This window comes from Ixodes scapularis, unplaced genomic scaffold, assembly GCF_016920785.2.
Source record: "Ixodes scapularis isolate PalLabHiFi unplaced genomic scaffold, ASM1692078v2 PGA_scaffold9__187_contigs__length_104089568, whole genome shotgun sequence".
Lineage (NCBI taxonomy): Eukaryota > Metazoa > Arthropoda > Arachnida > Ixodida > Ixodidae > Ixodes > Ixodes scapularis.
In genome coordinates, this window is record NW_024609884.1 from 59,757,636 (window position 1) to 59,783,469 (window position 25,834).

At 44.5% G+C, this 25,834-nt stretch overlaps 1 protein-coding gene across 3 annotated transcripts in view; it reads right to left on the minus strand.

Annotated features, from left to right (window-relative positions):
* Window positions 1-9,692: 9,692 nt before the first annotated feature.
* LOC8023313 (AP-5 complex subunit beta-1) overlaps window positions 9,693-25,834 on the minus strand; it is a 60,875-nt gene continuing 44,733 nt past the window's right edge. For 2 of the 3 annotated variants that reach the window (XM_040220346.3, XM_042287540.1), the window contains 7 exons: window positions 24,069-24,224; window positions 23,930-24,006; window positions 23,609-23,690; window positions 23,503-23,538; window positions 23,370-23,430; window positions 19,710-19,862; window positions 9,693-11,951 (listed from right to left, as the gene is read on the minus strand). In XM_040220346.3, the coding sequence (XP_040076280.2) occupies window positions 11,657-11,951; window positions 19,710-19,862; window positions 23,370-23,430; window positions 23,503-23,538; window positions 23,609-23,690; window positions 23,930-24,006; window positions 24,069-24,224 (860 nt within the window). In that variant the 3' untranslated portion in view covers window positions 9,693-11,656. Of the gene's footprint in view, window positions 11,952-19,709; window positions 19,863-23,369; window positions 23,431-23,502; window positions 23,539-23,608; window positions 23,691-23,929; window positions 24,007-24,068; window positions 24,225-25,834 lie in introns of those variants that run through there. The other variant, XM_042287541.1, reaches the window with a different exon arrangement.

Genomic DNA, 25,834 nt, shown 5'->3' on the forward strand with positions numbered 1-25,834 from the left:
ACAATTTTTATGGCAGCATTATAAAAAAAAATACTTTCTATTCAAATTTATTACCCGACAGCTAGAAGCCACAGCTCGTAGCTTTGTCTTTGGCCGTTGCTCCTGCTGTGCAAGAGTTCACGCAGCTGAGGTGCCTCCATGAGCAAAGAACTCGCACTTGTATACCCTAATAGTGGTATAGCCATTCCGGTTGATTTACATGAGAAAGGGCTGAGAGGCCAATATTCAAACGAAGCAATACCAATTGGTAAAAAAATAAATGTTGTACACCCCTTCAATATACTGCCCCCTGTTGGCAGCTGTTAGGTCGCTGCACAATGGCGGACAAACCTCAACGTCGCGGCACACTGGAAAAAACGCACCCACAGAAAAAGGTGATGACGGCAGTGATGTTGCACTTTCTACGCTGTTGGATTGGCTTGTCGGCTCATAGTGCTGTCCGTGCTCCGACGTTCGTTATCTTATGGAATGACTTGCACGTTCCACGATGCAGTTCCGCCATTGTGCAGGGGCTCAGAGCTGTTTTTTTGAGCGGAAATGAATCGACAACATAGAACTATTATTTATGTCGCATGTGACGCCTGAGGCATGGGAACAAGGGCTTGCAGCTGCGGGATGCTTGAGGGCCGCATCCCAGAGAGTCGCGAGCCGAGTGTTTGAGACACCTGGACTAGGCCATGAGGATGGCACAAGATGCTTGTCAAGATTTATGATCCCCATGAACCCTAAGCTGCAGAACATATGCAAGTGATAAATGCATGAACAAGATATTGAACAAGGAATACTCTAGGTCACCACAGAATTTCTACAAGAGCTTTGAAAATGGGACAAGTTGAAAAAATTGCCATTTTGCACTGCCAGGAAAGGTTGACCAGTCTATCTATACAGAGTCGCGAGCCGAGTGTTTGAGACACCTGGACTAGGCCATGAGGATGGCACAAGATGCTTGTCAAGATTTATGATCCCCATGAACCCTAAGCTGCAGAACATATGCAAGTGATAAAATGCATGAACAAGATATTGAACAAGGAATACTCTAGGTCACCACAGAATTTCTACAAGAGCTTTGAAAATGGGACAAGTTGAAAAAATTGCCATTTTGCACCGCCAGGAAAGGTTGACCAGTCTATCTATACAGAGTCGCGAGCCGAGTGTTTGAGACACCTGGACTAGGCCATGAGGATGGCACAAGATGCTTGTCAAGATTTATGATCCCCATGAACCCTAAGCTGCAGAACATATGCAAGTGATAAAATGCATGAACAAGATATTGAACAAGGAATACTCTAGGTCACCACAGAATTTCTACAAGAGCTTTGAAAATGGGACAAGTTGAAAAAATTGCCATTTTGCACTGCCAGGAAAGGTTGACCAGTCTATCTATACAGAGTCGCGAGCCGAGTGTTTGAGACACCTGGACTAGGCCATGAGGATGGCACAAGATGCTTGTCAAGATTTATGATCCCCATGAACCCTAAGCTGCAGAACATATGCAAGTGATAAAATGCATGAACAAGATATTGAACAAGGAATACTCTAGGTCACCACAGAATTTCTACAAGAGCTTTGAAAATGGGACAAGTTGAAAAAATTGCCATTTTGCACTGCCAGGAAAGGTTGACCAGTCTATCTATACAGAGTCGCGAGCCGAGTGTTTGAGACACCTGGACTAGGCCATGAGGATGGCACAAGATGCTTGTCAAGATTTATGATCCCCATGAACCCTAAGCTGCAGAACATATGCAAGTGATAAAATGCATGAACAAGATATTGAACAAGGAATACTCTAGGTCACCACAGAATTTCTACAAGAGCTTTGAAAATGGGACAAGTTGAAAAAATTGCCATTTTGCACTGCCAGGAAAGGTTGACCAGTCTATCTATACAGAGTCGCGAGCCGAGTGTTTGAGACACCTGGACTAGGCCATGAGGATGGCACAAGATGCTTGTCAAGATTTATGATCCCCATGAACCCTAAGCTGCAGAACATATGCAAGTGATAAAATGCATGAACAAGATATTGAACAAGGAATACTCTAGGTCACCACAGAATTTCTACAAGAGCTTTGAAAATGGGACAAGTTGAAAAAATTGCCATTTTGCACTGCCAGGAAAGGTTGACCAGTCTATCTATACAGAGTCGCGAGCCGAGTGTTTGAGACACCTGGACTAGGCCATGAGGATGGCACAAGATGCTTGTCAAGATTTATGATCCCCATGAACCCTAAGCTGCAGAACATATGCAAGTGATAAAATGCATGAACAAGATATTGAACAAGGGATACTCTAGGTCACCACAGAATTTCTACAAGAGCTTTGAAAATGGGACAAGTTGAAAAAATTGCCATTTTGCACTGCCAGGAAAGGTTGACCAGTCTATCTATACAGAGTCGCGAGCCGAGTGTTTGAGACACCTGGACTAGGCCATGAGGATGGCACAAGATGCTTGTCAAGATTTATGATCCCCATGAACCCTAAGCTGCAGAACATATGCAAGTGATAAAATGCATGAACAAGATATTGAACAAGGAATACTCTAGGTCACCACAGAATTTCTACAAGAGCTTTGAAAATGGGACAAGTTGAAAAAATTGCCATTTTGCACTGCCAGGAAAGGTTGACCAGTCTATCTATACAGAGTCGCGAGCCGAGTGTTTGAGACACCTGGACTAGGCCATGAGGATGGCACAAGATGCTTGTCAAGATTTATGATCCCCATGAACCCTAAGCTGCAGAACATATGCAAGTGATAAAATGCATGAACAAGATATTGAACAAGGAATACTCTAGGTCACCACAGAATTTCTACAAGAGCTTTGAAAATGGGACAAGTTGAAAAAATTGCCATTTTGCACTGCCAGGAAAGGTTGACCAGTCTATCTATACAGAGTCGCGAGCCGAGTGTTTGAGACACCTGGACTAGGCCATGAGGATGGCACAAGATGCTTGTCAAGATTTATGATCCCCATGAACCCTAAGCTGCAGAACATATGCAAGTGATAAAATGCATGAACAAGATATTGAACAAGGGATACTCTAGGTCACCACAGAATTTCTACAAGAGCTTTGAAAATGGGACAAGTTGAAAAAATTGCCATTTTGCACTGCCAGGAAAGGTTGACCAGTCTATCTATACAGAGTCGCGAGCCGAGTGTTTGAGACACCTGGACTAGGCCATGAGGATGGCACAAGATGCTTGTCAAGATTTATGATCCCCATGAACCCTAAGCTGCAGAACATATGCAACTGATAAAATGCATGAACAAGATATTGAACAAGGAATACTCTAGGTCACCACAGAATTTCTACAAGAGCTTTGAAAATGGGACAAGTTGAAAAAATTGCCATTTTGCACTGCCAGGAAAGGTTGACCAGTCTATCTATACAGAGTCGCGAGCCGAGTGTTTGAGACACCTGGACTAGGCCATGAGGATGGCACAAGATGCTTGTCAAGATTTATGATCCCCATGAACCCTAAGCTGCAGAACATATGCAAGTGATAAAATGCATGAACAAGATATTGAACAAGGAATACTCTAGGTCACCACAGAATTTCTACAAGAGCTTTGAAAATGGGACAAGTTGAAAAAATTGCCATTTTGCACTGCCAGGAAAGGTTGACCAGTCTATCTATACAGAGTCGCGAGCCGAGTGTTTGAGACACCTGGACTAGGCCATGAGGATGGCACAAGATGCTTGTCAAGATTTATGATCCCCATGAACCCTAAGCTGCAGAACATATGCAAGTGATAAAATGCATGAACAAGATATTGAACAAGGAATACTCTAGGTCACCACAGAATTTCTACAAGAGCTTTGAAAATGGGACAAGTTGAAAAAATTGCCATTTTGCACTGCCAGGAAAGGTTGACCAGTCTATCTATACAGAGTCGCGAGCCGAGTGTTTGAGACACCTGGACTAGGCCATGAGGATGGCACAAGATGCTTGTCAAGATTTATGATCCCCATGAACCCTAAGCTGCAGAACATATGCAAGTGATAAAATGCATGAACAAGATATTGAACAAGGAATACTCTAGGTCACCACAGAATTTCTACAAGAGCTTTGAAAATGGGACAAGTTGAAAAAATTGCCATTTTGCACTGCCAGGAAAGGTTGACCAGTCTATCTATACAGAGTCGCGAGCCGAGTGTTTGAGACACCTGGACTAGGCCATGAGGATGGCACAAGATGCTTGTCAAGATTTATGATCCCCATGAACCCTAAGCTGCAGAACATATGCAAGTGATAAAATGCATGAACAAGATATTGAACAAGGAATACTCTAGGTCACCACAGAATTTCTACAAGAGCTTTGAAAATGGGACAAGTTGAAAAAATTGCCATTTTGCACTGCCAGGAAAGGTTGACCAGTCTATCTATACAGAGTCGCGAGCCGAGTGTTTGAGACACCTGGACTAGGCCATGAGGATGGCACAAGATGCTTGTCAAGATTTATGATCCCCATGAACCCTAAGCTGCAGAACATATGCAAGTGATAAAATGCATGAACAAGATATTGAACAAGGAATACTCTAGGTCACCACAGAATTTCTACAAGAGCTTTGAAAATGGGACAAGTTGAAAAAATTGCCATTTTGCACTGCCAGGAAAGGTTGACCAGTCTATCTATACAGAGTCGCGAGCCGAGTGTTTGAGACACCTGGACTAGGCCATGAGGATGGCACAAGATGCTTGTCAAGATTTATGATCCCCATGAACCCTAAGCTGCAGAACATATGCAACTGATAAAATGCATGAACAAGATATTGAACAAGGAATACTCTAGGTCACCACAGAATTTCTACAAGAGCTTTGAAAATGGGACAAGTTGAAAAAATTGCCATTTTGCACTGCCAGGAAAGGTTGACCAGTCTATCTATAAAGAGTCGCGAGCCGAGTGTTTGAGACACCTGGACTAGGCCATGAGGATGGCACAAGATGCTTGTCAAGATTTATGATCCCCATGAACCCTAAGCTGCAGAACATATGCAAGTGATAAAATGCATGAACAAGATATTGAACAAGGAATACTCTAGGTCACCACAGAATTTCTACAAGAGCTTTGAAAATGGGACAAGTTGAAAAAATTGCCATTTTGCACTGCCAGGAAAGGTTGACCAGTCTATCTATACAGAGTCGCGAGCCGAGTGTTTGAGACACCTGGACTAGGCCATGAGGATGGCACAAGATGCTTGTCAAGATTTATGATCCCCATGAACCCTAAGCTGCAGAACATATGCAAGTGATAAAATGCATGAACAAGATATTGAACAAGGAATACTCTAGGTCACCACAGAATTTCTACAAGAGCTTTGAAAATGGGACAAGTTGAAAAAATTGCCATTTTGCACTGCCAGGAAAGGTTGACCAGTCTATCTATACAGAGTCGCGAGCCGAGTGTTTGAGACCCCTGGACTAGGCCATGAGGATGGCACAAGATGCTTGTCAAGATTTATGATCCCCATGAACCCTAAGCTGCAGAACATATGCAAGTGATAAAATGCATGAACAAGATATTGAACAAGGAATACTCTAGGTCACCACAGAATTTCTACAAGAGCTTTGAAAATGGGACAAGTTGAAAAAATTGCCATTTTGCACTGCCAGGAAAGGTTGACCAGTCTATCTATACAGAGTCGCGAGCCGAGTGTTTGAGACACCTGGACTAGGCCATGAGGATGGCACAAGATGCTTGTCAAGATTTATGATCCCCATGAACCCTAAGCTGCAGAACATATGCAAGTGATAAAATGCATGAACAAGATATTGAACAAGGAATACTCTAGGTCACCACAGAATTTCTACAAGAGCTTTGAAAATGGGACAAGTTGAAAAAATTGCCATTTTGCACTGCCAGGAAAGGTTGACCAGTCTATCTATACAGAGTCGCGAGCCGAGTGTTTGAGACACCTGGACTAGGCCATGAGGATGGCACAAGATGCTTGTCAAGATTTATGATCCCCATGAACCCTAAGCTGCAGAACATATGCAAGTGATAAAATGCATGAACAAGATATTGAACAAGGAATACTCTAGGTCACCACAGAATTTCTACAAGAGCTTTGAAAATGGGACAAGTTGAAAAAATTGCCATTTTGCACTGCCAGGAAAGGTTGACCAGTCTATCTATACAGAGTCGCGAGCCGAGTGTTTGAGACACCTGGACTAGGCCATGAGGATGGCACAAGATGCTTGTCAAGATTTATGATCCCCATGAACCCTAAGCTGCAGAACATATGCAAGTGATAAAATGCATGAACAAGATATTGAACAAGGAATACTCTAGGTCACCACAGAATTTCTACAAGAGCTTTGAAAATGGGACAAGTTGAAAAAATTGCCATTTTGCACTGCCAGGAAAGGTTGACCAGTCTATCTATACAGAGTCGCGAGCCGAGTGTTTGAGACACCTGGACTAGGCCATGAGGATGGCACAAGATGCTTGTCAAGATTTATGATCCCCATGAACCCTAAGCTGCAGAACATATGCAAGTGATAAAATGCATGAACAAGATATTGAACAAGGAATACTCTAGGTCACCACAGAATTTCTACAAGAGCTTTGAAAATGGGACAAGTTGAAAAAATTGCCATTTTGCACTGCCAGGAAAGGTTGACCAGTCTATCTATACAGAGTCGCGAGCCGAGTGTTTGAGACACCTGGACTAGGCCATGAGGATGGCACAAGATGCTTGTCAAGATTTATGATCCCCATGAACCCTAAGCTGCAGAACATATGCAAGTGATAAAATGCATGAACAAGATATTGAACAAGGAATACTGTAGGTCACCACAGAATTTCTACAAGAGCTTTGAAAATGGGACAAGTTGAAAAAATTGCCATTTTGCACTGCCAGGAAAGGTTGACCAGTCTATCTATACAGAGTCGCGAGCCGAGTGTTTGAGACCCCTGGACTAGGCCATGAGGATGGCACAAGATGCTTGTCAAGATTTATGATCCCCATGAACCCTAAGCTGCAGAACATATGCAAGTGATAAAATGCATGAACAAGATATTGAACAAGGAATACTCTAGGTCACCACAGAATTTCTACAAGAGCTTTGAAAATGGGACAAGTTGAAAAAATTGCCATTTTGCACTGCCAGGAAAGGTTGACCAGTCTATCTATACAGAGTCGCGAGCCGAGTGTTTGAGACACCTGGACTAGGCCATGAGGATGGCACAAGATGCTTGTCAAGATTTATGATCCCCATGAACCCTAAGCTGCAGAACATATGCAAGTGATAAAATGCATGAACAAGATATTGAACAAGGAATACTGTAGGTCACCACAGAATTTCTACAAGAGCTTTGAAAATGGGATAAGTTGAAAAAATTGCCATTTTGCACTGCCAGGAAAGGTTGACCAGTCTATCTATACAGAGTCGCGAGCCGAGTGTTTGAGACCCCTGGACTAGGCCATGAGGATGGCACAAGATGCTTGTCAAGATTTATGATCCCCATGAACCCTAAGCTGCAGAACATATGCAAGTGATAAAATGCATGAACAAGATATTGAACAAGGAATACTCTAGGTCACCACAGAATTTCTACAAGAGCTTTGAAAATGGGACAAGTTGAAAAAATTGCCATTTTGCACTGCCAGGAAAGGTTGACCAGTCTATCTATACAGAGTCGCGAGCCGAGTGTTTGAGACACCTGGACTAGGCCATGAGGATGGCACAAGATGCTTGTCAAGATTTATGATCCCCATGAACCCTAAGCTGCAGAACATATGCAAGTGATAAAATGCATGAACAAGATATTGAACAAGGAATACTCTAGGTCACCACAGAATTTCTACAAGAGCTTTGAAAATGGGACAAGTTGAAAAAATTGCCATTTTGCACTGCCAGGAAGGTTGACCAGTCTATCTATACAGAGTCGCGAGCCGAGTGTTTGAGACACCTGGACTAGGCCATGAGGATGGCACAAGATGCTTGTCAAGATTTATGATCCCCATGAACCCTAAGCTGCAGAACATATGCAAGTGATAAAATGCATGAACAAGATATTGAACAAGGAATACTCTAGGTCACCACAGAATTTCTACAAGAGCTTTGAAAATGGGACAAGTTGAAAAAATTGCCATTTTGCACCGCCAGGAAAGGTTGACCAGTCTATCTATACATATCTATTTAGTTGCTGTTGGCAACCCAAGAGCAACTAAATAGATATGGCGGAGTCAGAGTACTGCATTTGTTTTCCCTTTTCCAGCAACTTTTTGTTGGTGAAGAAAAGGGAATGAGCAGAAAAATTGTCCAAGTACTGCAGTCTTGAAGAGCAAAGAATTCTGGGCAGAAGCCATTCTTCGCTTAGCATTAACAAAATGTATATCTTGCATTGAAGCCCGACTAGCTGGAAGCCTCAGCTTTCGATTGTGTATAATTGCGTTTTTATAATGCAGGTGCCGTCTCGGAGTTCCGACATGCAAACGATACTGGTCATTAAAGTGGACCATGCTGCTGCCGACCGAACACATTCTTCTGAGAGAGAGGCACGATGGCAAATGCGCAATTGGGCATGTACTGCAGGGGCACTCGGGGCACTGCTGCACTAGCTGCACACTACTGCATCTCTTGCAAGAATAGAAGACACTTCCCACAATACTTGCATGCACATCACATCACATGGCAGACATAAATGAACCACTACGGTACTCTGCTCCGCAAGCATATAGTTTCCCCCATATTGCCTGCTCGTCGGATCGAGTGGCCGAGCCTGCTGTAATGGCCAAGATGCTGGCAGGCAGGCTGTCCAACAAAGTTTTGATAAGTCATTATGAACAAGATTGAGACAAGCGTGCGAGTGGGCAGCTGAAGTTAGTGCCACAGCTGCATCGTCCTCGAGTCTGCTATCCCCGTCTCACTATAGCTTGCAGCCCAGAACAGATTGCTTGTCTGCCTGGTTCCTCTTATACCCGTATCCCACTAGAGCGACATACAGAAACAAAAGACAAAGACAAGCCTCAAACCAGAGTCTTTCGCGATTTGAGACGCTTTGTAGAGTAACGGAGGCTATGCTCCAACACGAGCATCATGCACGCGAGGGTATCTTTGGCAGGCTTGCAGTCGCTCGTGCTTACTTCGTAAGCACCGAACGACTAAACGCCTGCCAATGGTACCATCACGAACATGCTGCATGGGTTTGAGGCTTGTCGCTGTCTTTTGTCTCTGTCTGTCTCTCTAGTGGGACGCGGGCATTAGAATTCTTGTCAAAATTTAAAAGTACTGCGTTCTTGTAGCATGTGTTTATTGGAAGGGGGCTCAATATGGGCTGCAGCAGTCAAGGTTTTTTTTAATGCACCCGCTTCTACAGAGATTCATCACAGATTCGTGGTTTAGCACCGTTGAGTGCGCTTCTTATGAAGCACTGGTGAACTGCGTAGAAGCAACACCCGTGGAGCTCGCCTTCGCGAGTGTTACTTTTCCGCGGTGCAAGGGTGCTCGGCAAGATGCGCACTCAACGGGGCACCGTGATAATCACTTCGAAAAGTACAAATATTGCAGTTGTGTGCTCAGGAGGAAAGCACACTTTCAAAGCAGGATGGTGAACATGCATGTCTGGTGTATTTAAAAAGGAATGGAAACTTTGTGAAAGTTGATATCTACACAACAGTAAAAGTTTCAAAATTAAACGCTATTATGCGAGAGTATATGATAGGCAGAGATGTCCTGACAATCTGCGTTCATCATTCACTCGCTTTATTTTCTCAAATTCTAGATATAAAAGAGGATGCTTGTATACAGCAAGATAGTTTCCAAGTCTCAATATTAGGTATAGGTGAGCATCTCTAGGTTTAATTTTATGTAAAATGTGTTCATTTACTTGCTATCCCAATGTAGGCATTGGACTTCCTGAGGCTGCAGTCTATAAATATAAGTGGATTAAAATTAGCTTAGAAATGAACAAGTGGAAGCTTGGGAACAACCTTCTCAAGTTTATCTGGGCTTTTGTTTAAATTCGTGGTGCACTAGTGAAAAGCATGGAGAAAATATTCTATATTCGCTTCGAAAATATTCGGCCAAAATCACTATTCACTTCGAGCTCAAGATCCACTATTCGCACATGACTAGTGGAGTCCCAAACCCTTTCCACAACACTCGCACTTGGGCACACCACAATTCGGAATCGACTTGACCATACACACACCAATTCTGAAATTATGCCGGCTCTTTTTGTGAACTCTCGCAGGTCATTTGGAACACAATTATCTAGGGCCTTTGCAAAACTAGGCCGCATTTGATAAAACTAACCTACCCATGATCTACATTGCAATAAATAACAGTAGGTCATGGTCCTACCATCAGCAAAGAAGGGGTAGAGCTCGGTAACACCCTCTTACAAATTCGGTCGAGCATTTCCCACTTGCATTGCCTCCAGATATTTATCACAGCCAACCTTGGTATATTGTCCATGCTTTATAGCCAAAACCAAATGTAAACTGATTAAAAAAAAAAACTTTTCTTTTTAGGCGGCTCTAACCCTTGAATCTTTTGTACGCAACTGGATCTATCACTTCTCATTTACTTTCACCAAACTGTATAGGATTAGTATATGAATCATGTATTTCCATAGCGTTTTACTCGTCATGTTTGTATGTGGGCCCAGCAGACTATTACGAAGCAGTCCGCAGTGTCACTAAGGAGTAAAAAATACAAAAGTAATGTAAGGCATGTCCAGAAAGTAAGTACCGTTTTAGGATCAGAAACTATAGGCAACATTGTGAAATGCTTTATTTTCACTAAATTCTGCATACCTTAATCAAGGATTTGACGTAATCCCATTCAATGTTAAGACCTCTGTCATATTGTGAACAAGTTTTGGGATATCCTCCTCGCAGAGGTCTGCCACCCGAGTCCCGAGCCAACATCTTTAGCCCTCACCTAGAAGATCATTTGTGCTACTCAAGTTTTTTCTAACCATTATGTGAAGCAATGATTCCAGAACTTTGGGGACGTGTTGCGAGATCAGAAGTTGTAAAACACCGGTTCTCCAAAATGATTTTTATTGACTATTTGTAATAAAGTTTTTGCAACAATTTAACACTTATTGATCTGCATTGTGTTGTGCTGCGAATGCTCTGTTGCCCTTCATGAAACATTCATACTTGATACTGTACCATTCGTTCGCTCATTGCATTTAATCTAAAATATTGAAAATCTATCGATAATTTGTTCACGACCTATGTGGTCCGACATTTGTGGAATTTAAAAATCTTACTACAGACCGGACTTCAGAGTGGGCAGGCCGTTCTACAACTTAAACGGAATTGATGCAAAAAACAAAAGATAAAAAAAAATCCATGTCACAAATTAGCATTAGTGTGTGACCAACACATAAAGGAGCACAACCGTGCATGCATGACACAAAAGTCAACACGCTTGCGGGGGCACACGCGAGAACGGAACCTACTTTCTCCACGCACCTCGTAATAGGAAAATAATTCTGCATATAGCAATGGGAAACATTTTTACATCTTTGTCTAAATTGGCTAGTCCAGGCACCTGCACACCTGGGACCTGTAGTCCCCCCAGCAGACGTCGGAAGGCACATTGGCAGTCAGGCGAGCACAAAACACCCGAGAAAGTCTGGTGTTGAGGCACGGGGCTGTTCGAGAGAAAAATCAGGCCGAGGTTCTGGAGGCCGGCCTAGCATCGGCTCTCTGGTGAGCAAAGCTTCTCCAAAAAAACTTGCACAGGGGCCAGCAGCTGCCAGGACTCGACCAGGAGCGACGCCACCAGCTGACCAGCCAGGCTGTCCACTGCCAGCAGGATGTGCCTCCGCTGAGGGGCCAGGAAGATGGCGTGCAGGCTGCCCTTCCTGGGCTCTCGGCACACCAGCCAGGGGGCCAGGCGCTCGGACAGCTGCTTCAACAGCTCCGGGCCAGGCACTAGCGACGCCAGTCGGAGCACCGACTGCTGGGCTTCTGGTGCTGCGCTGCATCTGCGGCAGGAAAAGCACCCAACTATTGTCCCCCAACTGACTTAAACCAAAACGAAGAAAAGCAAACTCTAGTGTTTTGGTTTTGACACAGTGATCTATATTTGACATTGCCTCGGTGTATGTTCTACCCTATTCAACCAGAGCCATTCTTGCGCTCGTATTCCATACATGCCATCGTCATAGTCGTAATTTAGTCACATCATTCAAAAAAACATTGGGTTGTATGTATGTCTATACAGCCTAGAACTTAGTCTGCCTCAACGGGCGACTTGTCTCCCAGCTGTAGATGAGCAATTGAGCCAGTGCGGTACAACCGCTAGCCTTTGTGCACCACGCAGTAGTGATACACGACCGCACGCCGGTACGATGCTCATCCAGATCAAAAGGCGCTGGGGTACCTTATTTTTACTAGCAGGGAACATCGCTCTCCGCATATGTATACCCATTCTTGATGCCAAGATTGTGCATATCAGAGGTGTCAAAGTGGAGGGTTTACAGGTCGCATCGAGCCTGCAGGCTCTCCCCGTCTGGCCTGCAAAAGAACCTACGGCGTTTACAGAACCGGTAAATGTTTAGTCAATTAGACCGCATACGAGGGGAGTAGACCCTAATACCAAAATTAGCAATGCAAAGCCCATTTCTCCTCATAAAGGATTTATCGTTTCGAGGCAACTGCAGCTGTCATCCAGGTAAAATGGTAAATCATAGAGGTGTATGAATAGTGAAAGTTCAACTCAAATTGAATAGTGCCAAACAATGGCCAAAAAGTTTAATGTCAAATCGAGTATGAACACCAAGAATTTTATTTACAATGTTCACAAGATGAAACAAGAATGCCGCATAGATGAGGAAAAAGCATCACGGTGCTTAAATTGTGACAAGCGCCAGAGCAGCCGACATCCGAAGCGACCATCTCGTGCGTATCACGCGCCCCGAGCGTCTAGTTTCAAAACAATAAATATTCGCAGCAAAGCAAAACGTGAATATATAGTACACGGCCCAGGGGAGTTCCCGAGAAATGAGAACCGTGCTTTTCAGCCCCGGTAAATAAAGTATGCACTGCAGAAAGCTCAAATTCTGAGAGAATGTGACGCAAGCGGTTAGGATAGAACACAAAAGATAGACAACATGACGTTACTTGAATCACAAGATCATCGAGAAAAAATTTCTCTATGAGCCCACGTTTACCTACGCCCTATGTCATCAAAACAGAACTCAACGTTGTGGATGCTTGTGGGATTTGTATCAGCGGAAAACACTTGCCAGTGAGAAAGAAGGTATTGCTATCTTTCTTGCTGACAAGCTTTTTTTTTTTTTTTTTTTTTTTTTTTTTTTACACTAGAGCAGATGTTACATGCACCCAGAATGTTATTTCTGGTTTTGAAAATACAGTCCAAGCTCCTTATAACAGACCTGGTTACAACAGACATTTGGGTATAACATACTGATTTGTGAAGTTTGGTTGGTTTTCCTCTACATACCATTGACTCAACTTCATATCTGCATACAACATACTGCTTTTACAACAGACCGAAATCTTGGTCAAAATCAAGGTCTGTTATAACGAGCTTAGACTGTATTTGGCTTTGGTGGACGTCGGCTCATAGAGAGATTTCGTCTTTTTCTAATTATCTTTTGATCCAGGTTACTTCATGCTCTCAAAATTTTGTGTTCTATCCCAACCGCTAGCGTCACACGGAGTTTGAGCTCTCTGCGATGCACAGTTTATTTACTCAGGCCAAAAAACACGACTCTCTTCCTAAGACATAGAAACAGCAACACCTTCTGCGGTGCACACGGTTCCCCGTTCGGGCGGGCACTTTCAAATGTGGAACCGCTGCCGTACATGTATGGCCACGACCATCCAGGGGTTAACGAACCCGAATTTTCAGTAACAGTACTAATATTCAATGCATTAAATTTAGGCATGTGCAAATAGTGAATTTTGATTTCTAAGCGAATTCGAGGTGAATAGTGGTTTCAGCTGAATATTTTCTACTGGAATGTTGAATAAACGAAAATCCAACTGTAGTGAAGGTTGTTCCCAAGCTTCCACTTGTCCACTTCTAAGCCGAGTTAATTTCAATCCAACTATATTTATGAACTGTAGCCTCAGAAAGCTCAATGCCTACATTGGGATGACAAGTGAACGACTGATTTGACATAAAATTAAACCTATAGAGATGTCCAGCAATACCTGATCAAGGGGATTTATCAATCTTCTTGCTATCTGCAAGTATAATTTTTTCAATGTCAAATTTAAAAAAAACAAAAAAAAACAATGACCAATGAATAATGTAGGTTGTCGACGTCTCTGCCTAACATATACCTTTGCATAATAGCCAGTTTATTTTTGAAAATTTTACTGCAATGTGCATAGCAACATTCACAAAGTTTCCGTTGCTTTTTAAATACACCAGGCATGTGCGTGCACCATCCCGCGTAGAAAGTTTGTTTTCCAAAGTGCGCAGCTGCGATATTCATACTTTTTCCCAGCGTACATTGCGGCAGGCCAGTCCCGTTGAGCGCGCTTCTTACCGAGCACGGGTGCACTGCAGAGAAGAAACACCCACGGAGCTCACTTCCGTATGCGTTGCTTCTCCGCAGCGCACCTGTGCTCAGTAAGAAGCGTGCTCACCAAAGCTAACCCGTCGCGCTCAACACTGTACTCCGCGACAACTTTTCTTGGCAATGCAGTGGAAGATACAGGCCCGCGTCCCCTCTCCCATTTTGAGTGTACGCAGGCTCTCCTCCTCCCCCATTTCCGGGGAGGAGGAGAGCCCGCGTACACTCAAAATGGGAGAGGGGACGCGGGCCTGTACCTTCCACTGCATTGCCAAGAAAAGTTGTCGCGGAGTATAGGAAAGTATAAATATCGCAGTTCACATCGAATAGCGTGTTATTTTAAACTACTATTCGAACATTAGAATATTTGCATAATCCTAGTTGATTTATTTGAAAACTTGAATATATTAGGAATCCGAAACTGCAATCGAAATATTTGGACAATAATCATTTGATTCAAACTCAAAACTCGAATATTCGCACAGCCCTATTGAATTGCAAGGCATTGCAGCTGGGATAGCATTATTGATGCACCAGCTAAAGTATGAGATCTGTGTTACACTAGACGGGTACGCTAGAACCTCGATATATTCTCGGCTGTTTTCCTACGTTTTCCAAGATCTCATGTTCACAAATGCCGGTCCCATCGAGCACCCATGGGGGACGTGTATATTCACCTTTCCAGCTGTTACATCCACAAATTGCCATCCAACACACCGGCATGACACATTCGGCCGCCAGTCAGCCGCGGTGGCCACCCCCTTTATTTTGCTCCGCTCTTTTTCACCACTTTTGTATCTTTGCACCGTGCTTTTTACAGAGCTTTTCGAACTGCACCGTGACTTTGAACAAGGTTCGGAAGGGAGCAAGGTTTTCAGAACACGCTGCTCATCTTTCCACCCCTTTCACCGGCGCGCGTGTGCTGTTCCGTCATGCTAGGTATCGGTGGCTTGGTACCCCCGGTTATAACAAGCTAAAGAGGGGGGGGGGGGAAGGAAGGAAGGCGATTACAATGAAAAAATGGTAAATGAAGAAAACTAATTATGTGCAAACCAACTTTGAAGCTCTGAAACGGAAAGTAGTGAACCCTACTTGCTCGGAACACACTATCTAGTCTGTCTAGCTTTGTGGGACAGCCAGCAACAATTAAAAAGAAGGTTTATTGCTTGGGTTGACTGACGGTTGGGGGCTTTAGGGGCCCCAGGGAGGTCTTCGGAAGCCCATTTGAGAATTGCTGATCTACAGCATAAAAAAAAAAAAAAAAAAAGGAAAAAAAAAAAAGCTTTATTATTAGTAGAATCTCGTTGATACATTTTTCAGGGGATGGGGGAAATAAAATGCATGATCCGGGAAAACGTAAAGAACGAGTACGCCATTAAGGGGGGTGCTAGAGATGAGAGAGATAGCAACTGTCACGAAACAATTAATTTTACGCAAACATTCTTAGGTGTGAAGTCAAATTAGCTTAGAAAATGTTTGTAAACATTTGTAGGTATAAAATGAAATAAACATACCCTACAGTCAAATGTCAATGTAACGAAGTCGGTAAAATTTGGAATTTACTTCGTTACATTGAAATTTTGCCACATAGAAATTCGGGGCTAACGTTAAAGAAAGTTTCCACGAATGTTTCTCGCGTACAGAAAACTCACCGAGGATGCCTTTATTTCGGTTGAAAGTAGTCCATCACCTTTTTCTGGGCCAGGGGCGGCTCCATCGCCTTCAAGGCTCCATCGCCCAGGACAACGAGAAACGTATGCTTTTAGTTAGGCCTCGAAACAAACTATGCAGCGCAAACAAAGCCGACGGACGAAATGGCGACGGCTCTAGTGTCCTTTAGTGGCCGTTCTGTACACTACGCTCGCCAGATTCGGCCTGTTTCACCCTTTCCCCTTTATCAGGGGCCCGTCTCAGCGCATGTGCTTCTGAAAGTCCCCTTTGGGACCCAAAAGTTTGTGACGAGTTGTCCATGAAACTTCGTTACACAGAAATTTCGGCAAACGGAACTTTGTTACATAGAGGAAAAAATACATGGCGTGCATACACTTGCGGTTAGAAAAAGTTAAGTACTTTGTTACGTTGGGGGTTTCGTTACTTAGAAGTTTGTTACATCGAGGTTTGACTGTATACTGTAAAAGTTTGTAGGCATGTTCTCAAATACGTTCAGGAAAAGTTTGTATACATTCGTCGGTGTGCTCGAATACGATAAAAAAAAAAAAGGCTCGAGGTACACCTAAGCACTTCTTATGAGTTGTGAACGCGAAAACATGAATGTCATTCTTCGCGCCGATGCCGCTTCTGATCCTCTCGGCGCTTATGCTCCGGTGCACGCACGCAGCGCTGGAATCGAAACTGACGCATGGCGGCTTCATTTCGCGGCCGTCTTGAGTGGCTTTTTGCGTGGTTTCAAAGCTGGGATGCCTCAGATCGCGGCTTCGGGAATTTGTCTGCCGTTTGGCGCGGCTGATGACATCGGCTCGCTTCATGGGACTGTTAATGCTTTCGCATTAAAAGCTTGTAGTTTCAACCTGGCGCTGTGGTTGACTGAAACGCTGGCGAGCGATAGACTCCTGGGCTGCCGGAGGAGCATTTGCTGATGTCGTCATCGGATCAGCTCCATGCAATCGTGTACAACACTTCGGTACACCAAAGCCACAAAAAAGGTCTTGCTGGATGACAGGCTGTAGTGAACGTGCAGGAGAGATCGCGGCATGCTAGACGAGTTTTCACAGAAGCTTCTTTACAAGGAGAGGGAAAAGTACAAGAACCTGCAGCACATCAGTCGGGCGAAGTTCTTGCAGCTTCTCTCACACGTGGAACTAAGAACCGCAAGAAACACAGACCAGCAAACAAACAAAAACAGAACAAAGCACAATGACGCACCATCTTCATGTTGCTCTTTAAAGAAAGACAAAAGTTTCGTTGTCAGACTACCGTAATATCCCGAGATGCCCCACCCCCCCAAACGAAACCCACCCCTATCTTGGCATGATTTGCTATTTTTTCCAAAACACAGAAAGAGAGCCCAGTTACTGCAGGGCCGTGGCCAATGGTGACCTCGGCAGAAATGAATTACTTAGCCGCGGTGGGAGATAAGCGAACATAGCTGAATGGGAAGGATAGTCGTCTCTGGTTCGTTACCCCTCCCTACAACCGCAAGTTTCGCAGGTCACAAAATCTAAAACTACAAATTTTGCAACTTTTTTTTTTTTTTTTTATTGCACACCGAAATATGGCTCACTTCTTATTTTCATCCGATTTGCTTTCAATTTTAGGTGGGTTATCTTTCGGGATATTATGGTAAACGTGTTTGAAGCGTGGTTTGAAGTAAAAAATCCACCAGTGAAAAGGTGCTTGGCTTATTCGGTCCGTGATTTTCACAAATTTTTGGTGGGGGTCGACTGAAAGTTTCGTCTGGCAAAAAAACACCTTTTTTTGACAGAAGTAGGCATGGGGTGATGTTTTAAGTTTTTTTGCCCGATCCAAAGTTACAAAACAAAGTTTTTGCCCGATCCAAAGTTACAAAAACGCATTGGCTTGGGAGGGGGAAAGGAGAAACCAGGTTTTCGTTGTTGTTTTTAGGTTAGGTGGCACAAGCTACGGCCCGTTATAAAGGATGCAGGATCCATCCATCTAAGCAGAACAAAGATGACGCATTGTTTCCTTTTGTCCGTTACGTCCATTTGCTTGTTTGTTTTGTAGTGCGATTCTTGGTTCCACTCATGAAGAAAGCTGCAGAAACGGTTCCCAGATGACGCACTGCAGGTTCCGGTACTCCTAGAGGTTTCTGTCAAGAAGCTTCCGTCAAAACTCGTCTAGCACACTGCACTCTGTCCAGCACATCCATGCAGCCTCTCTTCAGGCAAGACGAAGACCCAACGTGGTTGGGAAAGACCTTTTTGTGTCTGCGGTGTATTGAAATGTTACACGCGAGTGCGTGGGGACGAGGACATGGGCAAACGCCCCTCAGCAAGCCCAGGACTCCGTCGCTTCTACTCCAACCCTCCTCAAGCAGCACCACACCTGCGTTATGCATTGGGTTAGTAAAGGTACTGGCACTTCGTCCTAAGCCTCTCACGGTGGTCTGTCTCACGTGGCACGTAACAGCAGCACACACCAATTCTTTTTCGTATTAATGTGATAGTGCCACAACCATAGCGACAAACGTCGCATTAGCTCTTGGACGACAGTGCCACTACGCAGTCATTACCTGTGTGAATGTGCTTGGAATGCGGACGATCTGCAGACATGCCGTTACGTGATCAATCCATCCACAGATCGGTCCATCGTGTATGAATCGGCTGGCAGCTTTTTGGACGTAAGAAGCGGGAAAGCAAACACACTAAGCATGAAATAAATACAAGTGTTCCTGTGAGAGCTTTGCGGGACCGGCGCTTCTGAACGTGAAAGCCGGGAAAACGCGAAAACCGGGAATGTATCAATGAGGTTCCACTGTATTTAGTTTGCTGTACAAATGCACACTTTTCTGAAGTTCTTCATTTAGTTGAGTACACAACCACCATTCTTCGTTTTTAAACAAAACCGAAGCCTTCCAAATATAGTAATATGGAAAAGTGCCCCGAACAAACGCCCGTGTGAACAGATTGTATTGACACATGGAACCCCAGAAGCCAGTGGCGTCACAAGGGGAGGGCGGACCACCCCGGGTGCAGGGCTCAGGGGGGTGTCGCGGCGGGCCACGCGAAAGCGGGGAGGGGAGAGAGGGGCGTCGCAGGGGGTTGTCAAGGCGGGCTAGCGCCCCAGGTGCCGCTGACCCTCGTGACGCCGCTGCCCGAAGCAGCTCCAAATTTACTCTATGGGAGGTAAATTTTTTATAGTATACTTACTTTAATAAAATGTATTATGTTTTCCAAAGGGTATAAAGCACCGTACCAACTGGCCCATCTAAGCATAGTATTACGTATTCTTTTACATTTCTTCCCCTCGCTAGCCTTCATGTCACAATTATGCACGATGAGCTCCACTTATCAGAAAACAGAAAGACCAATTGGAAGGAATCCAAAGCAACCATAAACTTTGCAATGTCAACATATAACCCATAAAAGCAAAACTCCAACATATATAACCCATGTAACCAGCTCACAACCCCAAACAGAAATGCCATCTTTGCACAAAGAAAGGTATGCAATATTACTCTGAAAAACAAACTTGGGCAAACTGGGGAAGACATACTCTTGCCACAGCGTGTCGAAGACGAGCCCCCTCCAGAGCTGTGGGGATACAGGTTCGGGCACGGGCATTGGAAGCAACAGGTCCTCAAAGTGCACTTGCAGGGGGTCCAAGAGACACCTGTAGCTGCTCAGGTCCAACGCCGTGAACTCCGCCCTGCCAGTCAAACGCTTGCAAATATGCTGCCAACTAGTATCAGTAAACCGCGCAAACTTGCATGCAGTCCCGCAGGTAAAAGTCAAGGAAATTAAACGGACACGTGCAAGAGTAAAAAGAGATGGACACTGCGCATGTTCCGTCAGACATGGTATGCTGCTGTCTGGCCACGATTAAGACTAGTTGAAAGTGGTGCCTGTCCGTGCCCCCTCGTTTGTGTCCATTTCTATTTGCACTTGCAAGTTTCCTGAGCATCATGCAAAAACCAGCCTAACAAGTCTCATTAAGAAAATAAATTCTGGGGGTTTTACGTTCCAGATTAATGAAGGTCATCCAAGATTTTTCAGCGAAAGACTGAGGATTCACTTAAATTACTTGGACTCTTAACAATATGGAAGCAGTATAGGTATCTAGTGGAAGTATCCAAGAGAATGGGGGTGCTGCCGAGCACAACGAGCCAAAACACGTAATTGCAAGTAATATGGTTGTGCTCCTCGAAAAAATATGTGGACAGGGAGGTATACACAATGTCTCGTGCGGACGCCCTTCTTCTTAGTATTAAAACAACTGTACCACGCTCATCAAACCTGCTTCTCTTGTCGAACGTTACCGCTTTGCATGGACACATGCATGCAAAGCTTCACTGCTTTGCACCCGTGTGTTTCGTGAAGCATCTCGGTTAGCTTGGTGGTTCAAAGTTTGCTGGGGTAAGCACTCGATATGTCCTTTGCGAATATTTCAAATGTTCCAACAATAGGGGGTGGGCGCTTACTGCGACACGGGCACATGCCCGGTGCTTTAGGGTGGTTACAAAAGGGCAGCGTATGTGAACTCCAATTTCTCGCATCAATCAATTTAACAATTTTATGCATAACTAAAATTTCGTGGACCTATGAGGGCCCAAGAATCAAAAAGAAATATCTGTGATTCAAAATCCAGCTTATTTCCGCGAGACAGCAGCCGGTCGGGAATCGGCATCTCGAGACTTCTCTCACTCTTTTCCTCAGTCGTGTGAAATGTGAGAAGTAACAGAATGTGTATGGCACATCTTCATCAAAGGACATACCGTATTTACTCACATAATGAACACACTTTTTTTTTCCCGAAAATATGACATATTTGGGGGGGGGGGGGGGGGGGGGGGGGCATTCATTATGCAGGGTAAAATTTTTGCATTTACACACTTCGTGCAAATGTTATATTAGCTGCCAATATGACACAGCAAGGTACTGTGGCACGTCTCCACTGATCGAGGCGCACCCACAACTGGTTGGGAGCGCGCCACATAACCATCCTTTATAGATTGCAAACCTTTTTAGGGCATGTTTAAATTAACCTGAGACTGGGGTAGAGAAGAAACATCAAAACGCAGAAGGGACAGAAAATAGACAGGACAACATCTCAAACTCAGCTAACTTCATTTATTTAGTCCACCTCCTTATCTAGTCTCAATCTCAAGGTCATCTCCACCTTTTGTGTTGGTGGAGATGACCTTGAGATTGAGACTATATAAGGAGGTGGACTAAATAAAAGAGTTAGCCGAGTTTGAGACGTCGTCCTGTCTATTTTCTGTCCCTTCTACGTTTTGACGCTCCTTCTCTACCCCAGTCTCGGGTTAATTTAAACATGCTTAATATTCACCAGCTCGCCTGCACCCTTACGATTTTTTTTCTTTTTACGGCACTTTCGGCGTGCCTTTTGCGGCAAGAAAAGTGCCTCATGAAGCTCATTCAGCACGGAAAGCAACACAACCGTTCTTAGGTTATATGTATTGCTAGTATCTGGCGGCACGCTCAGGTATATACCGCAACTACGCGTATAAGAACTCCTACGAAGTCCGACCACCAAGGCCCGCTCCCACGGATCAAGTTTCGTTCATGAAGACGGCTGCTGCCGGACGCTCTCAACCTACGACGTAGCATGCACCTCGCTGCGCTGTTCTGTTACGGATTGAATAAACACATTTACCTGAAGTATGTGAAATAAGGCCTAACCACTCTCACGATTTCACTGTCCGAAAGCGGACCACAGACGACGGCGCGTTTGTTGACATCAATGCATCTGATAGGCGAAGAATGTCTGAGGCTGGGCAATTCCTTGACCCAAGCTTCGGCAAGTGTGTGCACCACTCAGTTTCACGGTTGATCATTTCTGCAACTACGCACTTGCGGCCATTACGAAAGTGGCTTGTCTTGGCTTGACTTGGCCCGACCGCTTGGCGGCAAGAGAGAATTGGCTTGATGGCAAGCTAAATTGGATGCTATTCGAGATTCGTGGAGCTAAAAATTGGAGGTGCATTGATTACACGAGGAAAAAAAAAAGTCCAAATATTGGTATCCGTTGTGGGGGGTACCAATATGGGACTCATTATGGGAGTAAATACGGTATGCAAAGGAAAAAAATCAAGTTTTGAAAACAGCCTCTATAAAAAAAGAATGTTATAAATATATATAAAAAAAAAAAAAAAAAAAAAAAACATTTTTAGAGCTATATTTACGGCGCGAAACAAATCTGTAGTTGGCACGCCCACGGGAGCCCGCGGAAAAGTGGCCACTATAATCACGTGGTGCTTGCGGTCCTTCGGGAGCTCCCTATGGGCTCTCAAAGTTACTTGTTAATCTTTGTTTTAAGTGCAACAAAAAAGGAAGAATAATAAGCAACTTTTAGAGCCCATAGGAAGCTCCCGAAAAAGCACAAGCACCACGTGATAGACCGGTGCGCCAGTTAGAAATTAACGACGGTGGCGTGGAAAGCATGTTCAGCCACCACCGCATGACACACTAGGCGTGCGGTGGTGGCACGAGGGTTGTGGAAACTTCAGCGGCGGTACTGATTGGCGTAACTTGCCAATCAGCTTGCGCTGATTGGCACGCAGGAGCCAACTAGAAATTTATTCCACGCCGTAAATATAGCTCTAGAAAAAAAAATTGTTTTGGTGGTAAATTTGTTTTGATATCCTTTCCCTCCAGGCTGTCTAAATTTTTTTTTTTCCTTTGCATATGTTTTTTATTACAAATAACAAAATACACAGGACAAGTTTTGTGATCACCAAAAGATTGAAATCGCATTGATTTCACTGAAACGGCTTGAGAAACTCTCTTCAGACGCACTGGTCCACTAGTTTCGTCTTTGACTTTGTATCTCTTTCTCAGCAAATATGCAACTCTGTGACAAAAGTGTTTTTAATGCTGTCTCAACAACATAACCTTGCAATGCTCACAAAAAAAAAAAAAAAAATTTTGGGGGGGGGGGGGGGTTGTTTTGGATTGTGTTTTCAAAAACATTTTGTTAAAAAAAATGAAAAGCAAAACCTGCATTTTTTAAATGGCCAATCTTGAGGCTTTTTTAAAGAGTTTTCTTTCGAAGGCTCTGACGAAAGCCTCCTAACTCCCGGCAAGACTTCGCACCCTCTCGTAAAAGCATGGCTTCCCATAGCCGACTCCAGCAGTGTTTGCGGGCCGCTGCCAAAGTCGGGAGGAGAGGGGGATGCAGTGAAGAAACACCTACGTGACGGTGATGGTACAGGATGCTGCCACTTTAGGTGACAGCGAGACGGCCACGGTGGTACCTTTTGAAACAACAAAAAACAAGAGGCAACCGATAAGGTGCTTCAAAAGTGAACTTCTGCTCCGGCACCTACCGTTTTCCTCCCCCCAAAAGACGGGCATTTCCAGACCTGGCCAAAAGAAGCTTTATAGTGGGCTTCTAGCTTACGAGGAAATTGGCTAGTGCGTTGAAGCCAATACCTTGAGCGACGCCCCAATCTGCCGGAGCGCTTAGGCTGAGTCGCAGTCCAAGCAGGCAGTTCAACTGCGGATTCGGTGAGCCCTGAAACAAAACATATTTTGCACTCTAAATGTGTATGCTTTGATAAAAATAACAAATAAATGCGCATGCAAGTATCATAAAAGAGGGAAAACAGCAACACTCTGCAAAAAGCCAATCTCTTTCTTGAGGAGAAAACTAGTATATCACTTGTATCATTAATCATGCCCATCAAAAATGCCGATTAAGTATGATCTCCCTAAGAAGGTGCCAGATGTGCTAGGTACCATCCGCTCACTCACCAGTGAGAGCAGACATGCGATGCTGACACTGTGAATGAAGTGCTTCTCCAGAAAAGCCCTGTAGTGCACCAGTGCTCCTGGGAAGACAAGTCAAGATGTCCATTGCGAACAACGCCTTCTGCGCCGCCCAGTAACTCACCTGGCTCCAGGGTCAACGCCTTCTCGTCGGAACACTTTAACATGCCGTCCTCGACCGTGGACGTGGGTGAAGAGTGCGGTCGATCCAGTCTCGAGAGGCGCACCACTTCTACCGGAGGGCTGGCCACCATGGTAGCCACCGGAAAAGTTGCCAATGCTTGAAAACCAGGGGCCATAAACAAAGTGTAAGTACAGGACAATGTACACACACCAAGGTCACACAGATATTGGTGCGTGTGCATGTCATCCAGCTTGAGTACACCATCTCAAGGTTTTCTCTATCAGGGGCCACAGTGCTGTCTCCTTGACTGCTGCACCTAACCTGAAAGAACCTTCCAAGACTTTAGGAGCCTCGGAACGTCCAGTTGTCTGTCAGATTTGAAATGTATGAGTATACAATGCTAACTGCCTCTCCCCTTTTGGATGCTAGTGGCAGGACAGAGCAAGGCATGTTCATGTGCCAAGTTGTTTGTGAGCACATCGCAAGTGCTTGCATCTCCTTTAGGATGGATGGATGGATTAGATATTGGCTCTTCCCTTTATACCGGGCGGTAGCTCGCGTCACCTAGCCTTAAATTAATTAATTCAAAAATTTGTTTCCTTTTTTTTCTGTTCTTTCTCTTCCATACTTAATAATATACTCCCGTTACCTCCTTGCAACTATAACCGGGCAGGTAGAGTACTTTCCAGGAATACCTTTGGGGGATAGGGCAAAAAAAGAAAAAATTAAACACCGCCCCCCCACCTCCTCCCCCAGGCGAGGGAGTCGCCAATTTTCCTCTGGTGAACCTCGTCGGTGTTCCCCCTTGAACCAGACCCACTGGGGGACAGGTGTAAGACTTTGGGCCGGAGCCACGCAGAGGAGGGAGTCCCAATATTCCTCTGTCCCTTCTGTCCCCCAGCTGTGCTAATTGTTTGTCCTTGTTTCATTTTCCCTAAACTGTATTCACCAGTTTTCCAATCTCCTCTTTGTGATCGTAACGCTTTTTTCCTCCATTCTTTCATTCTCATCCGCCAACCCGAGCACTCCCGTCAAATCCGCTGACCCCTTCGGGAAAGCAGGACGAAGCCCCGTACATTCTAAAACAAGATGCTCCATTGTTTCGTTCTCATTTTGGCATGTGCCACAAAATGTGTGCCAACAACGTTGCTGCGCAACAATGCTCCCAACCGATTTTTCAGATGCTGAAATTTCGGACATGCTTGATTATTCGGATGGTTTTGCAGAACCGCGACTCACCCAGAATTAATGTATAACAGAGAATGAAATTTCAGACACCATTCGACTTGTTGCTAGATTTTTCGGAACTGGTGTTTGTATCCACAAGGCTGCCACCGCGAGCTCCGAGAAATTACTAGTTGCCATCATTTTGGTTCCGAGTCGTAGTGGCACTACAACATCCTATTCAATAGAGAAGCTGACGCCATAGCCGCCACTGCTGCCAAGGCACAACCGCTGTTCTTGCATTCCATGAGTGCAATTGCTTTCTGTCGATAGACCTAGTAGTGAAGCAACCTTGCTTGACTGAACATTGCCTCTAGGCAGTGCCAAATGGTACCAACTGCATCTTCGCTGTGTGTGCCAATGAAGGCCTAGACAAATGCGGCAAATACAGCCTAATGACAATGCCCAACAGCAAGTGGAAATTGCGTGGGAATTTAATACCATAAAATACTGAGCATGTGCCCACATCACAATAAGCGTCTACCCACTACTTTGGAAACGTTAAAAAAATAAGCAAAAACATATCAAGCGCTTACCCCAGA